The 27,661-nt window shown below is 46.7% G+C and overlaps 2 protein-coding genes and 1 gene segment (V, D, J or C); all 3 read right to left on the bottom strand.

Moving 5' to 3' along the window:
• Positions 1-6,038, bottom strand: part of LOC311361863 (transcription regulator protein BACH2-like) — a gene marked incomplete at its 5' end in the record, with an annotated part of 16,065 nt that extends 10,027 nt beyond the window's left edge. The window contains 2 exon segments of the mRNA XM_084481671.1: positions 4,472-4,567; positions 5,973-6,038. Of these exon segments, the coding sequence (XP_084337797.1) occupies positions 4,472-4,567; positions 5,973-6,038 (162 nt within the window).
• map3k7 (mitogen-activated protein kinase kinase kinase 7) lies at positions 5,545-23,429 on the bottom strand. Its single transcript, XM_084482555.1, has 14 exons — positions 23,194-23,429; positions 22,873-22,983; positions 21,467-21,532; positions 21,075-21,120; positions 20,546-20,684; positions 20,215-20,339; positions 19,248-19,376; positions 15,174-15,304; positions 13,618-13,702; positions 12,227-12,351; positions 11,201-11,348; positions 10,406-10,467; positions 8,221-8,336; positions 5,545-7,282 (listed from the first exon to the last, which is right to left on the bottom strand). Exons 1-14 carry the CDS (start codon positions 23,257-23,259, stop codon positions 7,093-7,095), a joined length of 1,539 nt encoding a protein of 512 aa, XP_084338681.1. The 5' UTR covers positions 23,260-23,429; the 3' UTR covers positions 5,545-7,092.
• Positions 23,430-25,188: 1,759 nt separating this feature from the next.
• On the bottom strand, positions 25,189-27,049 carry LOC311362164 (immunoglobulin kappa constant-like). The segment is given in 3 exons: positions 26,913-27,049; positions 26,178-26,786; positions 25,189-25,707 (listed from the first exon to the last, which is right to left on the bottom strand).
• Between the last annotated feature and the right edge of the window lie 612 nt (positions 27,050-27,661).

The raw sequence follows: 27,661 nt of genomic DNA on the forward strand, positions 1-27,661 counted from the left end.
CACACACAGTTTTAAAATCAAATCTGAAAAGAAAGTAGGCTTAGCTTAAGACTGATCATTTTATAAGTAATAATGCAGTTTATGGATTTGCAAAACACAACATAAACATATAATTAAATGCACTTAAAATAAATGATCAATCACAAAGATACAAATATAAAAACTACACATAAATAAAATCGAATTGTAGTTTTTTTTAAATATATATAGTATAGTCTTTATAATTCATTTTCCGTGCCTTACTAAACATAAACCAGCAATTATGAGTCAAAGAGAGGCGCTAGATTTCACACTCCTGGATTGTGAGTCATGTGTGCAGAAGCATCGCATCGTAGCGTCGACATTCTCATAGTCACTGTCGAGCCACCCCGGCCGTCGGAACCACCGGAAAGTGACTAAATGAGCCCCCGAAACGGGCCGGTGCGACCCCGCACGGCCAGCGGACGGAGAGCCGTCGTCGAGCACCAGGCGGCCGTGGCCCGAGGAGTCGAGTGTGCGAAGGCTGAGGGCGGGAATGGAAGCTGGGAACTCGGATCCTTTGTCCCAGCAGCCCTGCACCCCCTTTCCTTCCGCAAGATGACAGAGCCCCCCTCCTCGTCGCTGTGAACACTAGAGTCATGCTGACCAGCGACCACCCAACCACTGCACTCTCGGCGCTGCAAAACAAGCCCCCCACACAACAAAGCGCGCTGTCAGCGCTGCACAATGAGACCGTCCACGGACCGCATTACCGCTCTACCGCCGCACGATATCCCCAATAACGCCGAGAACACGTTGCCAAACAAAGAAATCCTCCCGTGTGGTGGTACATCTGCCTTATCCCCCTCGTGTTGTTTATTAAAAGCACACCAGCCGTGATCGCGATTAAAAAAAAATACACGCGAAAGCAAATGTAAATAGGAAACCACGTTCTACCAAATCAAACACTCGAGTGCATAGGAAAATACACACACCGTAGTAAAAAAAACACACATATTTGCAAAGGGACCGCAAAACGTACCCGTTTTCTTGCACAGCGTCAGCGTTCTGGTGGTTTTTAGATCAGGACTGGTTCCACATGGTGACTTCACCAGCAGCCCGCCGACCTCAAAGCGCTCGTTCTGCAATAGTCATCAATATCACCCTTTTCTACGGATGTATTAAAAAAAAAACACGATACTGGCCGCGGTTGTAAGTTGCTCAATAACTCGATTCTCGACGTGTGTGTGTGTGTGTGACGCTTTATCCAATCAAAAGCCCATCGGCGTGCATGCTGCTCCGTGCGTCGCTCCGCCGTGTGTGTGTGTATGTGTCGTGTGTGTGTGTGTGTGTGTGTGTGTGTGTGTGTGTGTGTACTCGTACGCCTTCCCTTCCCAGCGCTACATTGTTGACATTTGGGCACTGACGTCACCGTGTCCCTCATTCACAACAAAGCTCTGTGCGGAATGACGACGTGGTCTCCGCCGGGTTGACATTTACTCTAAAAAGGGGGGTGGGGCGTTTGGACTTGGGGAATCACGCATCGTAAACATCGTGTGGATGATGATGACAGCTACGATTAACAGGAGTCGACTCATTATGGCCATACATCTAAATCACTCTGTCGGAGGAGGGGAGAGAGTGAACGGTAGACTCGGACTGGATTCATGCATTTGACAAAGACCTCCTGCATGAGTATTTCAGCCGCCACTAAAATGACTAAATATAGTAAGCAATTCCAATATTTAATCTTTTGATAGTCATCTTTATTATGGTTACCAAAAATAATCCCCCTAATCCTTCTATGAACCCAGCGAGAGGGCAGTCATAACAAAGGAAATGTAACGTTACTTTGTCTGCACGAGCATTATTCAATAATATCCTTACAGCCCTAAATGCCACCAGGATTCGTGTTTTATGTTTTCCTACTATACTATGTAGTATCCATACATGCAAATTGTATACAGTGGAACGAGAAGACCGAGAGTACAGTGTAGTAATAGTATTACTACAGAGAGTCCATTGATCAGACCTCTGTACCCACTTTACTGCTACATACTTCTACTGTCTCCTAAATGACTCTATTCTGTCAGTTACTACCGTCTATCATTATCAAAGTCAAAGTCAAAGTCGGCTTTATTGTCAATTTCTTCACATGTAGCAGACATACAAAGGAATCAAAAAGACGTGTTTCTCTATCCCACGGTCTAAGAGATAACGTGCACAGGCACCGCAGATAAAGACAAGACATTTACTAATCCTCAAAATAAACAATAAAGAGTCTACTATGTATATGTATTTGTAAGAAAGTATCAGAAAAAAGGTTTCTGTAGTTGTAATAGTGCAAAAAACCAGCACCAAAACAATCTTTATTATCATTGCACTCAGGTACAGTACAATGTCGCATGGCTTCTCCCGACATAGTTAAGTATCTATTTACTGTATATAGTAACAATAATAAACAATAAAAACTAGTGACAAAAGGATGAGCATTGGACAGTGGACAGACGACTCTCCCCTAGTGTGTCCTGGCTGCTAGACGTCTCTCTGGACGACCTACAGGACTTCATAACAGTGACTGTGAATGGGGACACACTGTAGTGTGGCACGTGTGTGTGTGTGTGTGTGTGTGTGTGTGTGTGTGTGTGTGGACAAGGAGGAGGGGGTAATCCCAAAGGAAGAAGCTGGCAAAGACTACTGCTATTTTATCAGGTTGCCGCAGACACAGACGGCGACTCCCCCCCCCCACACACACTGTTCATGGCGGCTGAATTCAGATCAGCCCATATTCTCAATGTCAAGTGTTATAAATAGACGCTGCTGATTTACACACAGCAGACACTGTTCACTGTTCACTGTTCTGTGTGTGCGTGTGCGTGTGCGTGTGCGTGTGTGTGTGTGTGTTGGGGGCGGGGTTCATGGGTTCAGAACATAACCATGAATGGTGTGATATGGTTATCCATGAAATTGTGTGTGCAGGAGTGTGTTGGTGTGTGTGCGCGCGCGCGTGCGTGCGTATCTTATTTAAGAGAACAAAGAGCCCCTTTTTAATGTCATCTTTCACACACTTCATTTGCTGCCTAGTGAAAACCTTTTTCTTCTCATTTGATTTCACATGTAGGCCTACATCTCGTGCGCATTAGAAATCAAGGATCTTGCTGTTACTCCTTAGTTTGGGAGATTCCTCTTTGCCATAACGCAATACTGGACTTGATTGAAAAAAGTCATTTAGAAGTACACTTATACACACACTGCATGTCGTGTACGTGCACATTGAGCAAAGAATGTGAGTCTCGTCCAGAAATATTTACAGCTGCTCATTCGGTCTGACAAACCGTTTTCAAATCCAATCCGGGAGGAGTCGTTGTTCCACATCAGAGAGAGGGCGCCCAGGAAGGGCCCGTGTGGAGGTGGCTGACAACAAGACCTTATGTTCACCCACAGAACCAGCGTGTGGGGTCACACCGCGTCTGGATCCACCCCTAAAGCGGACGTACACACTGTAGTCTCCACCTGTGGCAAAACAAACACAACTCTCGCCGTTCGTTGGGTGAACTCGGAGCCAGTGGATCGTGAACTCTTCCAAGTGCATCATTATCAGGGCTTTCACCACAGCTCGGAGCGGGTTGTATTGTAGTCGCTCATGGGACTTCAATTCAATTCTATTTTATTTGTGTGTCACCGGTACAGTCTCAAAGGGTTAACAGGCCGTATGTTTCTGACCCCCCCCCCTGACGCCCCTGACCCCCTGACCCTAGCCCCACAGAGGGCAAGAAATAACTCCCTTAATCAGCAAGGAGGAGCGCAGAGTGGGGGGGGGGGGGCCCTCCTTCAGAGTGGGGGGGGGTCCCTCCTTCAGAATGGGGGTCCCTCCTTCAGAGTGGGGGGGTCTCTCCTTCAGAGTGGGGGGGTCTCTCCTTCAGAGTGGGGGGGTCCCTCCTTCCAGGGATGATCAGGTGATGCAACGGGGGCCATAACTGACAGACATGGTACATGTATGACTGTACATTCAGATTGGTTCCATGTATGGTTTACTTGGACTGTATGGGAGCCCATTGACCAGACCGTTCCCCCGGAGGCGTCACCGTGGGACAAACACAGGCTGCCGCTCATGACACTTGTGAGTCTGCGTCTTTTCTGGACCAGGCCACTCAACTCGTGAGGAGAAGGCTACTAGCCGCGCCGTGGTTCGTACAACGAGCAGAGCCACCAGCAGTGTTATGAGTGACACCTCTGAAAAGGCTCTCTTATGCACAATACAAAACTTGGCAGCCAGCCATTTGGAAATTCTGCAAAGACACAAACTGAATCTAATCTGTCATCTATCAACGGTAAGCCTATCAGACAAAGTGCCCCCCTCTCACTCACTCCCTAATGACTACCATCACAACAACAACAACAACAACAATATCATCATCTTCAACAAACAAGTGAGTGAGACGGATTACGGGTGCAGAGAAGAGAAGTAATCCCTGGCCCTTCAACGACAAAGAAGGTGTGTTTACGAGCGTACCCAAGAAGCACTGGACCCCGCCCCCTGGACTGAAGAAGCCACGCCCCCTGGACTGAAGAAGCCCCGCCCCCTGGACTGAAGGAGGGCTGTGCGGCGCTGGAACCCACCGTGTCAAATGAGATCACACCAACTCTGGGGTTTCCACAATTTCCTATTTTGCTTTCTGTGCGCTTTACGCAAAATGGGTGGTGTGTGTGTGTGTGTGTGTGTGTGTGTGTGTGTGTGTGTGTGTGTGTGTGTGTGTGTGTGTGTGTGAGTGAGAGTGTGTGAGAGGTCAGGGCATGCAGTCATGGTGTCTGTGGTGTGGAGATTCTTGTGTGCAGGAGGAGTTCAGTTCAGTGACGCGGTCGCTACGGTAGTGAAAGTGTTGGTTACGGGGGCTCGGGTTCAAACTTAGTCCAAATGGTTTACTTATCAGCCGACCTCAATCTTGAATGCACGCACGCACGCAGACACGCCCGCTCAAACAAAGACGTGAAATCAAATTAATTACAATAACGTATCAAACCGCAGGGTGGAAAGGGATACGGCATAGACATAGACATAGGCATAGACATATTCTTTAGATGTTAGAGAACGCGTCGCTATGGAAACAACACAGACTCACCACGGAATGTCCTGCCATTGAGACGAAAGTCGCTCACAAATCAAAGTGCAATGACGGAAAACATGGTGAGAACATTTTAAAATGTTATCACCATGGTTTTCACACTGATTATCCACAGACGAATGGACAGAGACTCAACTTTATCACTAACTTTTACATACATATACGTGCACACCATACGTTGCTAGGGACACGTTGGTACAGGCACAGGAATGCGTTACTTGCGCCTATCTCCCAGGTGATTACGCACGGTGAAATGCCTCCAGTGAAAGTATCCGTTTGTTAGTGTGCGTGCATACAGAGTGACCGTCTCGCGTGTATTCATTCGTTCCTCATCTTCTCAAGATTCAGTCGTGTAAACAATCGCACCATTAGCAGCACTGCATCAAACACACACGTATTCATAGAAACCAAACAAGCCTCCACAAAAGACACTGCAGATACACCTGTCAGTTTCAGAGAAACACATCGTTTTATTCCATAAAGTCAACAAGCTCCAGGCCACCACAAAGTTCTTTGAAGAACAGATTTGTCAGTAGCATTGGTCTACAGTTACGCAGTATGTTGGCCCTTAAAAACTCTAACCAGTCTCAATACTGGGTGATCAAAAGTTATTTCATCTTAAAAATGTGCACTGCTTGATAGGGAGGTTTGTCTGGGGAAAAGGAAACGCTTGCAATGGGGGTCTGTGGCCATTATACTAAATCAAAGACTTGTGTATACATGTGCATGGTCTCAATACAAAACAAAAGCACGCTCATAAAATGAAAACTTGAGATGAATAGATTCGCAAGCCAGTATTGCTGTCTATCACTAACAAGATCCTAAGGCAAATTGTGAATAGTAGACATTAACGATCCTGTGACGTATTGTGAGCGAAAAAACAAAAGACACCTTCCCCTTGGCCTGCTGCCCCGACCCAAAGCAGACCTCGGGCTTCTGGAGGTCATGAACGGACATGGAGCGGTTACAGTCGCAATGATACAATGAATGCAGTGAAGGACGTACAAAGATTAATAAGATGTGGGTTTTGAAGCACAAGATAACCAAATAAAAACATGAAATGCGCACGGTAATACATGTTGAGGATTGTAAACTCCTCAACTTTTCACCTCTTTTCCTTTTTTTTTTTTTTAAATGCAACAATAAAAAGGCCCACAAGCCCGGCAATATCTACACCGTTCAAAACGCAATAGTGTCATTGCCCATTTCTCTCCCTCCCTCCCCCTCCCTCCCCCCCTCCCCTCATTTACACCAACCCCGCGGAAAAATACCTTGTTTTTTTGTGCGTTAACAAACACAAGCGCTGAGAGAAAAAAAAAACTGCATTTTTCTGAGCTCCGCCCCCGCGCCACGGAGAGGACGGCCGCGGTGACGCCGGCCGGCGGGCCGCCCCCCGTTGGGCCGGAAGGCAGCGATTTGGCAAACAAAGAACAGAACAGGCTGAGCAGCTCCCCCCCGTCCTAAGAACCCTCCAGGCTCTGTGGGCCGCCGCCACCGCCGCGGTGACACCTGAGGCTGCGATGGGGGGGGGGGGCGAAGATTATGAAGCGGAAGGAGCAACTCCTATTTTTTTTTTAGAGCTCGGTACAGTTCTCCTTTATGGCAGACTCCCAAGTCCTAGTGGACACACACACACACCACACACCCCACACACACACACACCACACACACACGCGCGCCGGCAGTGTGACCTGGGATCAGCTCTCACGGCAAAACATAAAACTAATTGATGTGCACGGGCGTCCGGTGCCTGTGGGTACAGAGTTTGTGTAGACTGCTGAAGGGGAGACACACACACACACACACACACACACACACACACACACACACACACACACACACACACACACACACACACACACACACACACACACACACACACACACACACACACACACACACACACACACAGGACCCCTCCTCTCCTGTCAGCAGACCTCTGCCCGTCCCACTCCACTAGCCGTGCTGCTGCTGTCCTCGGACGCTGCTGCTGTTAAAACTGATGCTGCTGCTAATGATGCTGGTTCTGCTGGTGCTGCTGCTGGTTCTGCTGCTGGTTCTGCTGGCTCTGGCTCTTGAGGCCCTGGTAGTAGTCCGACAGGCCCCTGTTGTCCTCCAGCAGCTGGCAGTGCTCGTGGGCCAGGCGCGTGGCACTCTGCGTCTCCCGCTCGTCCTGCTGCAGCTCCGAGATCAACTCAGTCCTACACACGCACACGCACACGCACACGCACACACACACACTTTGTAAAGCCCTTAATCATGGCTCCAGTCTGGACAGGCTTCCCGTGGGCCACATTAAACGACCCATCCACCCCCCCCCCCCCCCCCCCCCCCCACCATCCACCCCCCCACGAAGAGTCCGCATACTTCAGAATAAGTTGATTTGATTTTGGCCGAGACCGAATAAGTTCTTTGCAGTCAAAATGTGTTTCTGCCCGAGAATGTTCCACGAGTCGAGACCAATAGGGTGGAGAACGGAAAATCAGAAATCAGATTGAGGAAACCAACCCAAATAAATTATGCCTACTCTGACTTTTGATTAGGCTGCCCGGAAAGGTTAAGAAGGCGGGTTGGGAGTGCAAGGGGCTGATACAACGGCAGCGTTAACAAGCACAACAGCCATGCTGAGAAACCTTTCAAGGGCCTGCAGATTGCATTTCCATTTTCTTCCCCCATTGATTATTTGGAGAGTTTTTTGCTCCACATGACACTTTAAGCACATTACAAAGGAGGAGCCCTTTGGAAGGATTTATAAGTTTATCCAAGTTCTGACATAGCAATGGGCTAACTAAAAATAAACTATTTTCTTCATGGTTTGTCTAGACCCCGTCCTTCAGTGACCTCTACCTCACCTGTGGTCTGCACATTAGAAAAGGCACAGAGCGCTTTGGTCAGAAGCAGTCTCACCATTCATTTGAATATAATTAATTCATAATAATTAAGTAGTGTACTCTACAATGTCATAGACATATGTACATGTATTGTAATGTGCAGGCACCTGAAGACACATTCCATCACTCATTCAAACATTGACACATGAAGCACACCCACACTCAACATCCACCCTCAACGGAGAGACGTGGTGCCTGGGATCAATCTAACCACCAGTCACGCGCCTCCAGACTCGGTGAGGACTTACTTCCTGTGGGCGAGCAGTGTGATCTCCGTCTGGATCTTCAGGTACTCCTGGGCCATCCTGCAGTGCTGCTCAAACACCGCCATGGACTCTTTGGAGTTGGGGCACGGGGCCAGGGGCTAGGGCACAGTCACCACCTCGTTTAGCAGACTGGAGGAAACTCAACTGGGACAACGTCACATTTTTTGAACAAAACACAGATGAATGCAACAAAACACAGATGAATGCAACAAAACACAGATGAATGCGGCAAAACACAGATGAATGCGGCAACACATTTTTTGTATTCCGGCAAGGTGTCTGAATGTGATTGACTGAAATGTATCGTCGCACTCCTACATCTGTGATGCAATCACACGGAGAAGTGTTGATTCTGACGGTTTGCGTTCAAATGATCAGTTGTTGCCGTCTGTTCCATTTGCCCGCACAGAATTGGGAGAAAGGGCTCTCATGTACTCTGCTCCTTCTACATGGAACAGGCTGCAAACAGACGGGAAAATAACGGAACGGATTTCTTTGAATGCTTTTACATCCAGGCTGAGAGCGCTTGAGACGTCCTCCTTTACTTACCTAACTGTTAAATAAAATGTAATTGCTGTCTGTATGTTGTAACTAACTTTTGTTGGCCAAGAGGTTTTTAATCTCAATGGGACTTTCCTGGTTAAATAAAGGTTAAATAAAAAAAAAAAAAATTAAGTCACTGCCAAATACGGAAACCTTTAAAGATCCCATAACATGCTTTTTAGGGTTAATAATTGCATTTGGGGGTACTACTAGAACAGGGTTGCATGCCTGGGGACTCATTTATCAACCGTACGTACGCACAGATTTGTGCGTAAGTAGTGCGTACGAACATTGCCACGCAAAGTATGGAATTGACCAAAACGTACTTCTGGACTTAGGAATGTGTGTAAATATAAGCACAGCTCTGACCATGCGTACGGACCTAACCTAGTGGTAGAAGAGATATCACAAGCAAAAGCATTTAAGAGTGTCAACGTATGCATGAACCAATCCACATCCACATACGTCCCGTGTTCCCTTTAATTAGAAAACATTCAATTACTCCTTTGTCTAATTTTAAACAGAAAATGTGTGTCAAACCCTATAAAAGACAGCTATGAAAAGGATTTAAATGTAGTGCAACGGCTTCTCTTGCGTTATTGAAAGACAAAGTGCTCTCTGCAGGGAGGGCCTCAGAGACGTCTCACGTCTGGGCTGTGACTCCCGACCGACTCAATTAACTCAATTAACTCAATTAACTGCATCATAGGGCTGGGCGATTAATCTAATTTTGATCGCGATTTTGATTTCAGAGTGAAACGATCACCAAACTAATATAATCGAGTTGAAACGATTTGAAAAAAAAAAATAAAAGAAAAATTTAATATAAATTGCAGAACAGCTGGATTCATATCTGGACATTATTTTCTATTTGACCATTTTGTGTATATTTTTAAGGGGAAATTTCGAAGTTCTCATTTACAAAGTGTTTTTTTTGGAGAGAAATTATGAATAAATGCATCATGTTTTCAAACTCAAAAATAATCGTTTGAATAATCGAGATTTCAATATTGACCAAAAATAATTGTGATTATGATTTTTTCCATAATCGAGCAGCCCTACTACTAATAACACCCCTAATACTCCTTATTACTCCCACACTTCATCTCTGAAAAATCAATTACAGAATGTTTCTGTACGCTCTCCCCTGAACAGCCCAGTCTGCTGTGATTGGTCAGCGCGCCCACTCTGATTGGTCGAATGCTGTGCGTCTCACCCCGCGACTTCTGCAGTTCAGCCCCGCCCCCTGCACAGTCTGACGACACCGCGTCACAGAAGGAGAGTTTGAGCGCAAACTCGCCGCTTCACGCACTTATTGAGGGGCGCGAAAACTCACCCCGGCTCGGACTTTTCTAGCTTAGCAGACGTAAAACATGTATACATACGTCATAAAACATGTATACATACGTCATAAAACATGTATACATACGTCATAAAACATGTATACATACGTCATAAAACAGTCTAAAGCAAAGGGAAAAGTGGAAAGAGCATCACATCGCCCCTTTAGCAACATTTCCCTGCCACTGCGTTCGATTAAGATCATACGTTACACGATGGACATCAGTGATCTAGGATAGTACGTCTCTGCTAAATGAAACGGCGTTGCTCGACGTGACGTCACCTGTAGCTGGTGGTCCAGTGTTAGGTAGGCCATGGGTATGGAGCTGTCCACACCGTTGGTAGCTGAGGAGGAACGTTTTAAACACTCAGACACTTTCCTCTGCCACCCCGCACAGATGAGGGGTCCACTCACATTTGCATAAACAGTCATGGTACCATCACATCCTACCACATTGTACACAAGTGGCACTATTACTATCGGAATAACTCATTACTCTGTAACACCACCCCCCCCCCCACCCAGACATGACTAATGGACTGCACGGTGACGCCCCCTAGAGGTGTGTGGTGGAAACTAACGCGTTTGGATCTCAGCCTCATTGACACACAGCCTATTTACTCCCTCATAAACATAGAGACAGGACAATGAAACAATATGTTCATCAATATGTGTAAAGACTCATAGGGGTTGAAGGGGAAAAGTACACATTAACACACAGTGGTAATGAACTCTAATGAACTAAACAACACACAACCCAACACACTACACTATGCTATCCTTACTGTATCGACTGTAGCGATATATTGTTTCACCTTCTTATGACAAATGTACTTATTGTGAGTTGCTTTGGATAAAAGCGTCTGCTAAATGCCCTAAATGTAAATGTAAACTACGCAAGTTGAAACAAAAGTGAACTTGCCACTAGCGTTCTGAAAGTAAACCTCTACTGATACTTCCTGCGTTCTGACAGACACGTGATCTGGGAGTCTTTGTTCATAAACAGCCTAAACATCTCAACCGTAGTCGTGGAATCCGGGAGATGCGTCGAGATAATCTCTGCAGCAGCAGACCTACCAGAAGGACTCAGAGGTAACCTCAGCTCTGATTGGCTGACGGGCATGGGGGCGGGCCCGGCGGAGAGAGCAGGGCTCTGAGAGCGTCCTGGTTGGCTATCAGCGCTGGACCTCCTGGACAGGGGGAGACTGGCCCGCAGCGTGCCCGTCTGCAACGCACGCACACACACACACACACACACACACACACACACACACACACACACACACACACACACACACACACACACACACACACACACACACACACACACACACACACACACACACACACACACTTATTATCAAGCACCTCAATGACCAGAGTCTACAGGAAACAAGGAGAACTCTCCAGTTATATCTTGTTTTAATTGCAACATCCTTTTCCTATTCCGACTCTACACAGAATGACAAATCTCGATATACTTGTTAAAAGTCGCGTTCAACCGCACCCTAAATATTTAAGGTCCAGCCCCAGGTCTAATGGTTAGTTTGAGCTGCATCGTACACCCCCCCGCACAAGTCGCTCTTGACGTGACGTAATTCCTGGCTTGTAGCCTTGTAGCCTAGTCTTTGTGGGCATCGCTACACGACGCGTTGGTCATTGGCTGGTCATCGTTATTGTTAGCTACATTAGCCTCTTTAGCAAACCAGCTCCAAAACAAATAACACAACTTTACATTGTATCGCACGCACAGAAAGACGGTGCAATGCATGAACTGGTGACCGGAATAAAGTAACAATGTAATGAAGTGTGCAAGAGCATTTCAAATCGACATTACAACGACCAATGTGGTGCAAACGCAATGCAATGAAAATACATTTCATTATGGGCGCAGCCATCTCTGTTTGTCGAGTCGTACGGTCGGCCTCACTGAACTCGTTGGACTCAGAATCCAGAGATATCACCACCAAAAGGGGGCGTGCCTCGGCGAAACGGCCCAAGAAAGCTGGGAGATATTCCACTCTGCCACGCGTGCTGGTTGGGTGGTGAGGCACCTGGAGAACACACCACAACGCTAGGGGAACTCTGGGGGGGGGGGGGTACCTTGGAAGGCTTGAACTGCAGGGGGACCTCGATGCTCTTCAGGGTCTCCTCGCGTCCCGAGCCCCCGCCCTGGTCCACCCCACCACTCCCACTGCGGCTGTTGATGGTGTAGTCCGCATACGAGCCTGTCCACGGAACCAGAGACACATGGGTTACCCTGTCAACTCCATCCATCCATCTATCCATCCATCTATCAGTAGCCCTGTAATAAGCGGGATAATGCATAGAACGTCGGTCATTATCAGCCCCTTCAGCCCTGTCGGGCTTATTTACCCGATAATGAGCGGCGTGCTACACATTATCCCTTACATAACTGCAGGAGAAAGTCAACGCCAGGGGGAGGGAGTTTCGGTTCAGGACGAACAAGGAGAGGTCTGCAGAACCTCAAAGTAATGGCGGGGGTGACGTAGAGTAAAGCAATCAAAACCGTTTTATATAGAATAGCCTGAATAACAAGAAAGAAGAAGAAGAAGAAGAAGAAAATGTGTTCTTTGAAATCCGCGTGGCCTTTGCAATAGTCTGGCTTTGCCCAGCCAGAGCCAGAGAGATGCTCAAGACTCACAGCTGAAATGTTGTGGGTTCTGACCCTGAGCTCTACAGTCTTAACATCCTAGAGCAGATGAACTGACCCCCACTGCTCCTTAAAGGATTACCGTGCAGGTTTAAAAAAAAAAAAAAATCTCAGCTTTAGGGATATAATGTGAAAAATGCTTGACGTCGATAGTGACCAATCAAATGTTGGGGTAAAGGAAACCAGTGACGGTGAAACCAGTGACGGTTAAACCAGTGACGGTGAAACCAGTGACAGTGAAACCAGTGACAGGCTATTTGTGTGGATTTCTACTCTGTGCCTCTGGGGAGTCGCGCAGCATCTCTGTAATGTGTTGAAAAACACAACAAAACACAACAAGAATGAATCTGAATTCACTTAAAAGTGGCTTTGAATAAAAGTGATAAATGGTAATAAGAGGTAAATCCATAAATACACGTTTGTGCTGCTCATTTTGACAAGCTGGTGCGAGTGAGTGAGCTAGCCCTTTCTTCAGCAATACCGCGACTATATATGGTCTACAATCTAATAATAAAACTAATAATAATAATGAATCATTTGAATACTTTAAATTCCATTAGAATTTGTGGGTAAAATGACTGGGGTGTTACGCAAACAACACGCAACGCCGCGGCCTCTGTTACCGAGGGACAAACGACACATGTTTCCACCAATGAGTCTAATCTTTGTTCTGCTCAAGGTGGTGGAAGCAAAGTCGAACCTGAAACTGGGCCAACAGCGAGCCGACCACCGTGTCGTCCACTGCCCTATATATGGGCGCGTGGCCCACGTGGCGTTGGAGTGAGACGTGTGTGCGTGGGTCCGCTGGTCGCCCACTCACCGGTGCTGGTGCCCGAGGAGGAGCCGCTCCGGTTGCCTGAATACTGGTGGGGCAGCTGCAGGGGCTCGTCAGAGCCGGGGAAGTACTGAGGAAACACAGGAGGGCAACGGCGCACGTCAACGGAGGGCCAGACGCGCTTCAACTGCGCCTTCAGCCGGTGCTCCAAGACGTACGTTCACTGGTGTGATTACTAGTGTTTACCAGATGCTATGAAGAGGAGTGGATATATTAAGAATTTGGGTTTTCACATGACGGTGACATGTAGGTTAAGGGGGTGTGTGTAAAGAAACTAACTTGGGCCCTGTGCCAATTCTCCCCCTTCCTCTAGGTTTGAGCCCTAACCCTAGGTTTGAGCCCTAACCCTAGATTTGAGCCCTAACTCTAGATTTGAGCCCTAACCCTAGGTTTGAGCCCTAACCCTAGATTTGAGCCCTAACCCTAGGTTTGAGCCCTAACCCTAGGTTTGAGCCCTAACCCTAGGTTTGAGCCCTAACCCTAGATTTGAGCCCTAACCCTAGATTTGAGCCCTAACCCTAGGTTTGAGCCCTAACCCTAGGTTTGAGCCCTAACTCTAGATTTGAGCCCTAACTCTAGATTTGAGCCCTAACCCTAGATTTTGCACGTTCCCGCGAAGGGGTAGGGTGTCCCAATACTTAGGGGAGCAAAGGGGGAGTGCTGTTTTTCCCTTAAAATCAACCCTTGAACGCTAGCCAGCTCGGGAGCTGACTTGCAGCTAAGGGCACTCAAAGCAAGTGTTCTTGTTAAGGGGAGAGAAATGGGACTGGGCCTTGTACTGTCAGTTAGTTTTTTTGTTTAATGGAGGGACTCAACCCTTGAAGAGCTTTCATTTTTTTCAAAGGCGGAGCAGGATACCTAGTGCTCCTTTTACGGCTAGGGGAATCTTTAGCTACTGGGGGACCATAGGCAGGCTAGGGGAACTCATATTAATGTTAGAAAACCTCATAAAGTGAAAATTTCATGCCATGGGACCTTTAAGGGCTGATTATGGTCCCGCGGTCACGCAATGCAAGGGGGCTACGGACCCCTTACGTCCTTGCGGACCCTCCTTGTGTCCACCGAGAGGGCCTGACGTGCGCCTCACAAATATTGTAACCTTCCGTCGAGGCGACGCAGCCAGCAAGCGCTGTGATTGGTCCGCTCACTAAAACCCGACGCAGGACCATAAAGGTTCACGACTACATCGAAGCGTGTCTGCGTGGTCGTTGCGTTGCGTGAACGTGGGACCATAAAGAACCCTTTAGAAACAACAATGTTGACGTTTCGTTCCATTAAATCGTTCCATTGCGCGAAAGTAATAGCCCTTACACTCATTTTTTGTTTCATATATATGACAGAAAAACTGCAATGTATAAGTTAACAGTTTTGTGTATGAAACTGTCCAATAGAATCGCCGCAATAGAATAGGAAAAAAGTGCACAGGCACTGCAAATAAGTGCAAGCCAAAAGTGCTGCAATGCAACGCATCAGAGAGGGTGTGGGTGTGCATTCGTCACCACGCAAATAAACGGACGGACGTAACGACGGCGGCAGCGTACCTTCATGAGGCCCCTCATGGTGTTCTTCACCTCCTCCATGGGGGGCCTCTGGCTGGGCTCCTTGTCCCAGCAGCGCGTCATCAGACTCTCCAGGGTGGGAGGGACGTCTCTGATCATAGGGGGCCTGGTGCCTGCACACACAGACACGGACACACGGACACACGGACACACGGACACACACACACACACACACACACACACACACACACACACACACACACACACACACACACACACACACACACACACACGTCAGGAGGAGGAACTACAGCTGGAATACACGCGGTACCGGCGGGCGAGATGAGGTTTTCCCCCTCACCTCACATGTCATGAACTAGCTTGTAGTTCCGCAAGCTTGAATGTCTTCCGACACCGACCCGACCAGTCGCTTGTCTCTAGCTCTTTGGCCTCCACGGTAGCGGCAGGTTTCAACCGGTTCAATTTGTTTAAGACACTTTAATCCCGAGTAGACGACTTCGCGGCCCACCTGCGTGTCGGTAAATGACGAGTGCTTCACCTGGACTTGTTTTGCAAGCTCACAAGTGGATTGACACCGTGTTCTACGTAACGTAAAACTACAACGGACGTTCACCCTGCGTTGGCGTTACAGGTCTTCCAGTCCGCCAGACTGGTTCATTCTGCGTGACATTTTCCCGTGGCTGCGGACAGGCTAGTGAAGGAGCGAGCAGGCTAACCAAGTTCATCTCAGCAGTGCTGCTTGTTGGACAGCAGAAGTAGCCTCACACTGGTAAAGTGATCTACACAGCGCAGTGGTCTGCACAGCGCAGTGGTCTGCACAGCGCAGTGGTCTGCACAGCGCAGTGGTCTGCACAGCGCAGTGGTCTGCACAGCGCAGTGGTCTACACAGCGCAGTGGTCTACACAGCGCAGTGGTCTGCACAGCGCAGTGGTCTACACAGCGCAGTGGTCTGCACAGCGCAGTGGTCTACACAGCGCAGTGGTCTGCACAGCGCGCACGCAAATCAATATCTATTCCAGACACGATACCTGATGTATTGGATTGAGGTTTATTGAAGTCCAACATTTACATTTTTACGTTTTTAATTACTGTAACACCACCGTGTGAGTCCTGGTCTCACACTGGTACTGTAACACCACCATGTGAGTCCTGGTCTCACACTGGTACTGTAACACCACCATGTGAGTCCTGGTCTCACACTGGTACTGTAACACCATGTGAGTCCTGGTCTCACACTGGTACTGTAACACCATGTGAGTCCTGGTCTCACACTGGTACTGTAACACCACCGTGTGAGTCCTGGTCTCACAAAGGTACTGCTGTACTCCTCAAACAACGGACAGCCCCCTCCTCTCTTTACGCCCCGTGGTTCACCTCCTCTCTTTACGTGGTTCACCTCCTCTCTTTACGTGGTTCACCTCCTCTCTTTACGTGGTTCACCTCCTCTCTCTACGCCCCGTGGTTCACCTCCTCTCTTTACGCCCCGTGGTTCACCTCCTCTCTTTACACCCCGTGGTTCACCTCCTCTCTTTACGCCCCGTGGTTCACCTCCTCTCTTTACGCCCCGTGGTTCACCTCCTCTCTTTACGTGGTTCACCTCCTCTCTTTACGTGGTTCACCTCCTCTCTTTACGTGGTTCACCTCCTCTCTTTACGCCCCGTGGTTCACCTCCTCTCTTTACGTGGTTCACCTCCTCTCTCTACGCCCCGTGGTTCACCTCCTCTCTTTACGTGGTTCACCTCCTCTCTTTACGCCCCGTGGTTCACCTCCTCTCTTTACGCCCCGTGGTTCACCTCCTCTCTTTACGTGGTTCACCTCCTCTCTTTACGTGGTTCACCTCCTCTCTTTGCGCCCCGTGGTTCACCTCCTCTCTTTACGCCCCGTGGTTCACCTCCTCTCTTTACTCCCCGTGGTTCACCTCCTCTCTTTACGTGGTTCACCTCCTCTCTTTACGTGGTTCACCTCCTCTCTTTACGCCCCGTGGTTCACCTCCTCTCTTTACGTGGTTCACCTCCTCTCTTTACGCCCCGTGGTTCACCTCCTCTCTCTACGCCCCGTGGTTCACCTCCTCTCTTTACGCCCCGTGGTTCACCTCCTCTCTTTACGTGGTTCACCTCCTCTCTCTACGCCCCGTGGTTCACCTCCTCTCTCTACGTGGTTCACCTCCTCTCTTTACGCCCCGTGGTTCACCTCCTCTCTTTACGTGGTTCACCTCCTCTCTCTACGCCCCGTGGTTCACCTCCTCTCTTTACGTGGTCCCACCTCCTCTCTTTACGTGGTTCACCTCCTCTCTTTACGTGGTTCACCTCCTCTCTTTACGTGGTTCACCTCCTCTCTTTACGTGGTTCACCTCCTCTCTTTACGCCCCGTGGTTCACCTCCTCTCTTTACGCCCCGTGGTTCACCTCCTCTCTCTACGTGGTTCACCTCCTCTCTTTACGTGGTCCACCTCCTCTCTTTACGCCCCGTGGTTCACCTCCTCTCTTTACGCCCCGTGGTTCACCTCCTCTCTTTACGCCCCGTGGTTCACCTCCTCTCTTTATGCCCCGTGGTTCACCTCCTCTCTTTACGTGGTTCACCTCCTCTCTTTACGTGGTTCACCTCCTCTCTCTACGCCCCGTGGTTCACCTCCTCTCTTTACGCCCCGTGGTTCACCTCCTCTCTTTACGCCCCGTGGTTCACCTCCTCTCTCTACGCCCCGTGGTTCACCTCCTCTCTTTACGCCCCGTGGTTCACCTCCTCTCTTTACGCCCCGTGGTTCACCTCCTCTCTTTACGTGGTTCACCTCCTCTCTTTACGCCCTGTGGTTCACCTCCTCTCTTTACGCCCCGTGGTTCACCTCCTCTCTTTACGTGGTTCACCTCCTCTCTTTACGTGGTTCACCTCCTCTCTTTACGTGGTTCACCTCCTCTCTTTACGTGGTTCACCTCCTCTCTTTACGCCCCGTGGTTCACCTCCTCTCTTTACGTGGTTCACCTCCTCTCTCTACGTGGTTCACCTCCTCTCTTTACGTGGTCCACCTCCTCTCTTTACGCCCCGTGGTTCACCTCCTCTCTTTACGCCCCGTGGTCCCCCCTCCTCTCTTTAGGCCCCGTGGTTCACCTCCTCTCTTTACGTGGTTCACCTCCTCTCTTTACGCCCCGTGGTCCCCCCTCCTCTCTTTACGCCCCGTGGTCCCCCCTCCTCTCTTTACGCCCCGTGGTTCTGAGAGACGTTTCAAGGAGAGAGCAGCCAGCGGTCGGATCGTGTAACAAATTTTATGTTTCAAATTGTTTGGGCAAATATAGAATGAAACCCGAAGCCACGTGCCGACAAAAAACACACTGGTTTAAAATCTGTTGTCCAAGATTCAGACTCAGTCACCGTCTGACCGGGAGCCTTTGTCAGTAAAGGATCCCGGTGTGGTTAGTAAGTTAGTAAGTTAGTAAGTCGTCCTCAGACCACGACTGGCTGAGCTCTAGGGGGGAACCTCTTGGCACCTCACCATTCTATTCTGATGCCAACGATTCCATTCTGAAACGATTATCGATGCAACCATTTTTTTAATGTACATTTCCATGCGGGATTTTGAAAAACATATACTGTGTACACATATATATATATATATATATATATATATATATACATACATACATACATACATACATACATACATACATACATACATACATATATATATATACATACACACACACATATATACACACACATATATATACATATATATATATATATATATATATATATATACATACATACATGTACACACACACATCTGAGTTTGCTACTCAGAGATTGATAATCACTTCCTACTTGTGTGATGACCATTAAAGACAATCAACAGATAAATTACCTTATCTAATATTTTAGATTAGATAAAGTCGGTTCTCTGCACAGAGAACCCGCAGGCAGAAAGAAGTGTTCTGTAGCGCTCTAGAGTTAAATTAAAGTCAAATTTAAAAAAGCAAGCAAAAATCTTTATTATTATTTTTTTTTATTACATTTGTTTCAGATTATTAATTTTTCTGCGTCTAAACGGAATGGTTCTAGAGAGAGGCGCGATGCCCCGGAGAACGGGCTCCGGCCCCCCACTGACCTCGGTGGACCGCCCACATGATGCAGAAGGCCGAGCCGCCGATCTCGTCGAAGGGCTTCCTGCGCGTGATCACCTCCCACAGGATGATGCCCCAGCTGAACACGTCACACTTCTCACTGTAGTTACTGCCTGCACACGCACACGCACACACGCACACACACACACACACACACACACACACACACACACACACAGAGGTCACGTTGCATCGGGGTGGCACCCCCCCAGTCTACCATCAGAGGGGGGGGGACAATACTATAGATAGACAATACTATAGATAGATAGACAATACTATAGATAGACAATACGATAGATAGATAGATAGATAGATAGACAATACGATAGATAGACAATACGATAGATAGATAGATAGATAGATAGATAGATAGATAGATAGATAGATAGATAGATAGATAGATAGATAGATAGATAGATAGATAGATAGATAGATAGATAGATAGATAGATAGATAGATAGACAATACGATAGATAGATAGATAGATAGATAGATAGATAGATAGATAGATAGATAGATAGATAGACAATACGATAGATAGATAGATAGACAATACGATAGATAGATAGATAGACAATACGATAGATAGATAGACAATACGATAGATAGATAGACAATACGATAGATAGATAGACAATACGATAGATAGATAGATAGACGATAGATAGATAGATAGACAATACGATAGATAGATAGATAGACAATACGATAGATAGATAGACAATACGATAGATAGATAGACAATACGATAGATAGATAGATAGATAGATAGATAGATAGATAGATAGATAGATAGATAGATAGATAGATAGATAGATAGATAGATAGATAGATAGATAGATAGAGAGATAGATAGATAGATAGAGATAGATAGATAGACAGACAGACCACCAGTACAGAGACAGACGGGGCGATTTGAGATGCAGGGACTGAAAGAAAGGTGCAGCTGACCCTCGAACACCTCGGGGGCCATCCAGGCGGCGCTGCCCTTGTTGTTGGTCATGTGGGTCTGGATGTCGCACGCCGTCCCGAAGTCGCAGATCTTCAGCACCGTCCCGCACGCCACCAGCAGCAGGCTGCGGGGTGAGGACACCAGAGTGCATCATGGGACGTTTGGTAGGCACCGGGCAATACTGCACTTTAGACAGGAATCACAAGAGCTGTAGTACGGTAAATACTAAAGAAAACTTAAAGATACGACTAGAGCTCCTGAATCGGGGGCCCAAGCCGATGGGAAACACCGGAGGAGTCCTGGGTCTCCACGCGCCGCCGAGGGTCTTACTTGGGGGGCTTGAGGTCACGGTGGATGAGGGCCTTGGGTTTCATGGCGTGCAGGTAGGCCACGCCCTTGGCACACTGCAGACACCAGCTCATGGCGTGCGACGCCGTGTACTGCGCCAGGGGCTCGGCGCCGTGCAGCACTGCGGGCAGCGTGAACACGGGTCGACACGTTAGGATGACGTTGAGGAACGGGCCGCGGCAACGTTCACCTTTCTGAACGCGTGGTCCACAAAAGGGACGTTTTTAGCAAACACTGGGCACGGCTTAGCTCAGCAGGTAGCGCGGCCCGGTCTCAAAGAGAAGTAGAACACGTAGCCTTGGCAACATGATGTCCGTTTGGAGACGTGTGACTACAATGACAGATCAATTATAATATGTTGTATAAAGTGTGTTGCTGTGCTTTTGATTCAAGGCCAATCCTATGAGGAACGCTAAACTTATTTTCTTATGAGGTCAACGTGAGAACATAGTAATAATAATATAATAATAATAGTAGTAATGAACAATGGAACTATCTGGAAGACTCTTACCGTTGTACAGAGATCCACCTTCAGCATATTCCATGACGAGACCCACCTATAGGAACAACACATATTTGATCTTAAGCCGAAAGTATCAACACAAAACCAATCACAATTGATGGGGCTGAACATATTGACACGTTTGAAAATATAAAACATTGTTTCAAAGAATGCAATCAATCTAACCATATTGATGTATTTATTGTTAGAAATATTTGAATGAGATATTTATGCAGCCATTTCAAACGACTACAAAATAAATGACACTAACCCGAAAGGTCATGCTACAAAAAGTCACAATAGATGCTTTTCCAACGGACACAATAACATGTTTGGAGCAACCAGAGGGTGGAGTTAGCTCTGTTCGCTAACCAATGTGTGTGTCTGTGCGTTTGACTGACCGGACTGTCACAGGACCCGTAGAGCTTCACGATGTTGGGGTGGTTGACCCTGGACAGCTGGCGACGCTATGGACAAAACATTGGGAAAACGTTGAAGACGATACACACATACACGCACAGACTGTAAACTACACACACACGCACGGACTGTAAACACATGAAGAGTACACACACACGCACAGACTGTAAACACATGAAGAGTACACACACACGCACGGACTGTAAACACATGAAGAGTACACACACACGCACGGACTGTAAACACATGAAGAGTACACACACACGCACAGACTGTAAACACATGAAGAGTACACACACACGCACAGACTGTAAACACATGAAGAGGCAGAGGTCTTCGGGCTGGCTAACTCAGTTTAATCCATTCAAACTCTTCTTAAAACTCATTTGATCAAGATGCATACGCAGATTGTCAACCAAGCGCTGTATTTATTGAGTCATTTTAAGACATTGAGTCTATGATTGGTCTCGTCGATTGATCTTCTGTTATTTTATTGAGGTTTTAAATGGTTAGGCCATCTTATTTATTGCAAGAAAAAGGGTTCTGTAAATAGAGCTTATTATAATTATTAGTAGTAGTATAGTAATCATAGTTAAACTGATGTTTTACATAATTATTACTATATTACAAAATAGAATCCCTGGATAAATCCATGGGGTTAAGATTGTATTGTATAAAGAATAGTTTGTTAATTGTTAAATGTTTAACGTCACCTATATTCATAAGCGTAACCTATTCCTAGGTCATATGATACTATTGTTGATATAAAGGATAACTTTGGCATTGCTCTAGCACTGATGACATCGTCCAACTCTTTGCATCAGTCAGGTATTGAACATGAGTTGTAATACAGACGATTATTCCTTTTTCTGTTGCTGTTTTCAGGGTTGGGGATTAGGGAGTGTGGTCAATATAACATTTGAACACAAGCTTACAAATTTAAGCCACTTGTAACTACTGTGATAAAGGGCTATGTCTGTATTCGTCATTTGTAAACAGTACAGTTTACTTACAGTCAGCTGTTATTTTATGTCATGTAGCCTACAGTATTCACTCAGAATAAACCAACTTGAACACCTACATCTAATGTTGGGTTATTGGATGGTCGGAAAGGATACAATAGGCTATAATACTACCAGTTCAATAACTGATCAGCAGTAATGTGTTACTGTGAAAAGCATGTCTGTGTAGGTTAGATCCTTTATAAAATAAATAAAAGATAGGTTCCAAGATGTGCTAAAATACAGCAGCAGCAGGACGACAATAACGTGCACATGGATGGCCTTCAGTTTAGTAACAGCACACTCCAAAGCCATAGAAACTCAACAGTTTAGTAACAGCACACTCCAAAGCCATAGAAACAACCGTCGGTGAGGGGCTGCAGCACCTCTACGATGAAAGCGGTCCTCTCGTCCTCACTCTCGATGGTCTTGATGGCCACATCCTTGCCTTTCCATTTGGCCTTGTACACAACGCCAAACGTCCCTCTCCCGACAACCTGAACACAACAAACACACAACAAACGTACAAAGTGTTGAGATGCACAGTCGGAATGGGGGCGATACAAAAACGCTACCGATGGATGTTCATGTCTTCTCGGGGGCAGGACAACCCAAGGTTTGGACATGATCAAAGTGAACACCAGGTAGATATCCTTTTTTTTTTTTTGTTAGATCTTTACGCACAGGAGATCCGCGGGATAGGTTACCTCTCCGACTTCAATGTCTTCCCGTTTGATGTCTTCAAAGGGAAACCCAGGTGGTGTTTCGAGCATCGCGAAGACACAAAGACCTCCCCGAGCAGGAGAAGAGTGTGCAGCTACTGCTTCACATGGAAAGAGGATCGACCCACAAACCCCGCTGTGCTCTCCGGGACGGCTCCACGACGCATGGTCGCCCGGTTCCCTCTTATTATTATTATTATTATTATGTCCAGCTAATCCTTCGCAATCGTTTCCATCCGATACCTTAAATGCCGGAAGTATGCGGTGTTGCCAGATTGGGACACATTTCGCGCCCAATCTGGCAACACTAGATGCTGCGCGCTGCAGCCAGTGTTGCCAGATTGGGCGGTGAATCTGGCGCAATCTGGCAACACTGAAAGTATGAGTTGTTTCTGCTTTTCACTCGGCGAACTGTTTCAAAGTAACACATTCCGAGGGTTCGTCAGCCTCCAGGTTTTACACCTCCTCGCGTAACAACACTGAGGTTACACACTTTGACTGGCAAGACGAGGAGCTTACCGTATACAGTTAATAACATGTATCTGAATCTCGCTGCTAAGATAGGTTACCTCTGCGGTTTTATAAATGAGTGTGGCGGGCCTTTGTTCATTGTTGAATGCTCTTGAACACGGCTTACTTTTGTCTTGGCTCACAGCGCTGGGGGGCGACAAATCACACACACACACACACACACACACACACACACACACACACACACACACACACACACACACACACACACACACACACACACACTCTCACGCACGCACACACACACACACACACACACACACACACACACACACACACACACACACACACACACACACACACACACTCTCACGCACGCACGCACGCACGCACACACACACACACACACACACACACACACACACACACACACACACACACACACACACACACACACACACACACACACACACACACAAACGATGGCAAGATGTTTTCCATACACTTTCTATCGTGTGTGTGTGTGTGTGTGGGGGGGGGGGGGGGGGGGGGGGGAGGGGGGGGGGCGGGGTGGTGTGTATGGGCACGGGCACACAGGTATTGATCAGACGTTATACAACATTGATCTAATTATTCATTCATTACTCATTTATTCATTAAGATATTATACTAGAGAAGCGGTTGTTACGGTTCGGAAAGCGCTTTAGCTCACCGTGGGTACCAAGCACATGTGTCATGTCTTTCATTGCGCAGCAGAGGTCATAATTGTACAGAAGACGCGTGGTTTGCAATAATATACACTTTAATATAAAAGCTATCTTATATTAATATACACTTTAATATAAAAGCTATCTTTAAAGGATGCATTGAGTTGTGTAATAAGAGGTGTCGCTTGCATCAACTGTTTTTGAACAATTCTCTTAAGATGTTTCTTAGCAGAACTTCTAAATTCACCCAAGTGAACGACAGGTTGATGCAATCAATGCTGGTTCGTACTATCAATAATTTATTGTTAGTCCTTATCTAAATCTAGATCGAAAGAAAAGTTTTGAAATGTTCTGTAAAAGTGTATATATATAATCTCTTAATATTGAACAAAATTAAGTTGAAAGACATTATAAAATAATGCTGTGAATAATTTTTAAAAGAATGCTATGATATTTGGTGTTGACTGGTATCAGTCTTGTACAATTTGTAACAACATTGTTTTATTTGTCTATTTGTCTTATTTGTCTGTGTCTTTATTTGTGTGCGTGTGCTTGTATGCACACGTGTGTGTGTGTGTGTGTGTGTGTGTGTGTGTGTGTGTGTGTGTGTGTGTGTGTGTGTGTGTGTGTGTGTGTGTGTGTGTGTATCATCTTCGGGATCATAATCCTGTTCAAAACTCCTGAAACTTTATTTCAATGTTGGTGTGATTTTAGAGTAAACACAGAACATGATCAACAATGAATAACTTAGCCTTAATGTAATTTAATCTCATTCAGAGTATTAAAAAGACTCTGAGGCGGGTCATGATCAAAGTGTTTTATTGAACACAGAAAAGCAGTAAAACATGCTGAAGCATTTCACTCAGAGCTGAAGGACATGAGCCTGGATCTCAGGCCGACTAAGCTGCTAACAGGTTGCGTACTCTGCTCTACATTTCTCCTCCTGCCGTCCTCCTGTAGCGCTCCCTGTATCTTCTGGTCCTCTGTCAGACGGAGCACTGCTGGCTGCTCACACTCTTGCTCAGCGGGCTGCTGAGAGCAGAGTGGCTCACATGGCAGGTGAAGGCGTGTCCTGAGCGCCACCTGGTGGAGGGCAGCATGAGGACGCTGCTAAGGGAGTAGCTTCCATCAGGCTGCCGCTGGGCCACGCCCGCCTGGACCTCCTCGCCGCTCACAGAGGCTCCGTCCTCGGACCAGGACAGGGCGGCCCCGGCCGGGTGGAAGCCCTTAGCCAGGCACACCAGAGTGGGCCCCCCCAGCCCCGGGACAGGAGGCTGGGGGGCCACCATCAGCTCCAGACTGGGGGGGGACGGGGAACCAGCTGGGAGGAGGGATTAGATTCACAAGAACTAGAGTTTTAAAATGAACCGACGTTCTGGAAGAGCCGAAGGAAAACATGAAGTACACCTTTTTAGAATCAGACAGAAAGATGAAACTACAGTGAGTTTCTCTTTGAATGTTTTGCATTAAGCAGGACTTTAGAGGAGTTGTATTACAGTAGCTGATATTGATGAGGGAAATTTGTCTTGTTGAATATAGTCAAAACATTTATAATACCATAATATGTATAAAAGCTGTGACCAGGCTGTAAAAAATATTATTTGTGTAACCATGTAAGAGTGACATTCAATTCATATGTAGCCTACTTGTAGCTTGGTTATATTGATAAAGTTGCATTAATTATATTAGACTGATAAACATTAAAATTGATCAAATATAAAAATTGAATACAAGGCAAAAATAGGTCATGGAAATGTCAGCGTTTTGTTAAATAATGAATCACAAACTTACCAAGAATGACTTCAGTGCCGCCACCAAAGCCAGTGTTTCACAGTGTTTTGTCTCCGTACAAAAACCCCTGTGCTGTAAAGTGCTGCTTGGCCTCTCCTTGAACTTTACTCTCTTGGATTTTTGTCTTTTAAATCAAATACAGAACGTCCCAAACGGTCCAAATCTTGACCCTGGGTTTCCACCTGCTTCACAGAGATTTGATGTGACAGAACTCAGTAATGGGGACTCATCCCTCTCTCTTAGGTCATCCCAAATGTCTTTGGTAGGTTTTTGTACGGGCTCCAAGCTGAACTGTAGCACTGTGGTCTGCACCATAGCCGCCACAAGCACAGTAGTATGTCGCCTCGTCTTCATCTTGAATACCATTGATCAGTAGATACTCTGTTTTGTCATTTGTTGTACCAGAACCAGTGAACCGACTGGGAACACCACTTGCACTACTGCCAGTTGTGTCACGTAAATACTTTGGAGTTGAACCACTCTTCTGCTGGTACCAGGACATCAAAAGGTTTCTACTGCTGCCAGTTTCAGTACAGGATATTTTGACATTGTCTCCTCTGTTCACAGAGAGGGTCTTCTCCTGGGTTAGAACGAGAGCCGCTTCCAAACCTGTCAACCAACAACACAAGTAGATTAACAACGAGCAATGACACACTGACTCAGTGCGTAGGGTAATACCATGGACGACATCTGTGCTGGAGATAACCTGAGATAAGGGGTGCTGGTAATGGTCACCTTGCAGGGTCAGCATCAGAGCAGCGATGGTGGAAGTAGAAAAAGCCATCCTGAGGTCCAAGGAGTGTGGGCCGCAGGCTGTGGGAGAGGAGCTCTGTGTTATCTTGACAGTACTCTGCTGTTCTGTGCTCCATTCATTCTGCTCTCCTATAAAGAGTGCAGAGCTGATGGAGAGAAACAGCTCCACCTATTCTCTGTTTGACTGTGACTTCAACCACCCAACCATCAGAAGCGCCCTTCCTCTGACATTTGCATAACAGATGTGGACTCTATTCTGGTATAGTCAATCTACTTTCATATCATCTTTCCAGGGGCTTGTTAATACATATTATATTCATGCTCTAGGATTGAATACGTTACATTTTGTTTTTTAATAAAGTAAGATTCAAGAGGTTGGGTCTTGGTAAGTATTCGCCTGCTTTTTCAACATAGTCATTAAAACACTTTTCAACGGTCTCAAAGCCATGAGCCATCATTCACACCTGCAGCTATTTGGAACCTTTTCAGTTCCTGTTTCATGACTTGGTGTGACTGCAGATTGGGCCACAGGTTCCATACGGACTCCAATGTCATGTCCTCACTTACTTACCCTTTATAAAAAAAAATGAAATTGTATTAATTATATTATTCATAAATGTATATTAAACTGTGTGTCAATAAACAACAGCAACTAATATATGAAATAATTACAGTACAAATATGCCATATAAACCTCTCTATTCTGAGTAGGTTTTCATGTACAACATTCA

The sequence above is a fragment of the Micromesistius poutassou genome (assembly GCF_964030765.1).
Source record: "Micromesistius poutassou genome assembly, chromosome: 17".
Lineage (NCBI taxonomy): Eukaryota > Metazoa > Chordata > Actinopteri > Gadiformes > Gadidae > Micromesistius > Micromesistius poutassou.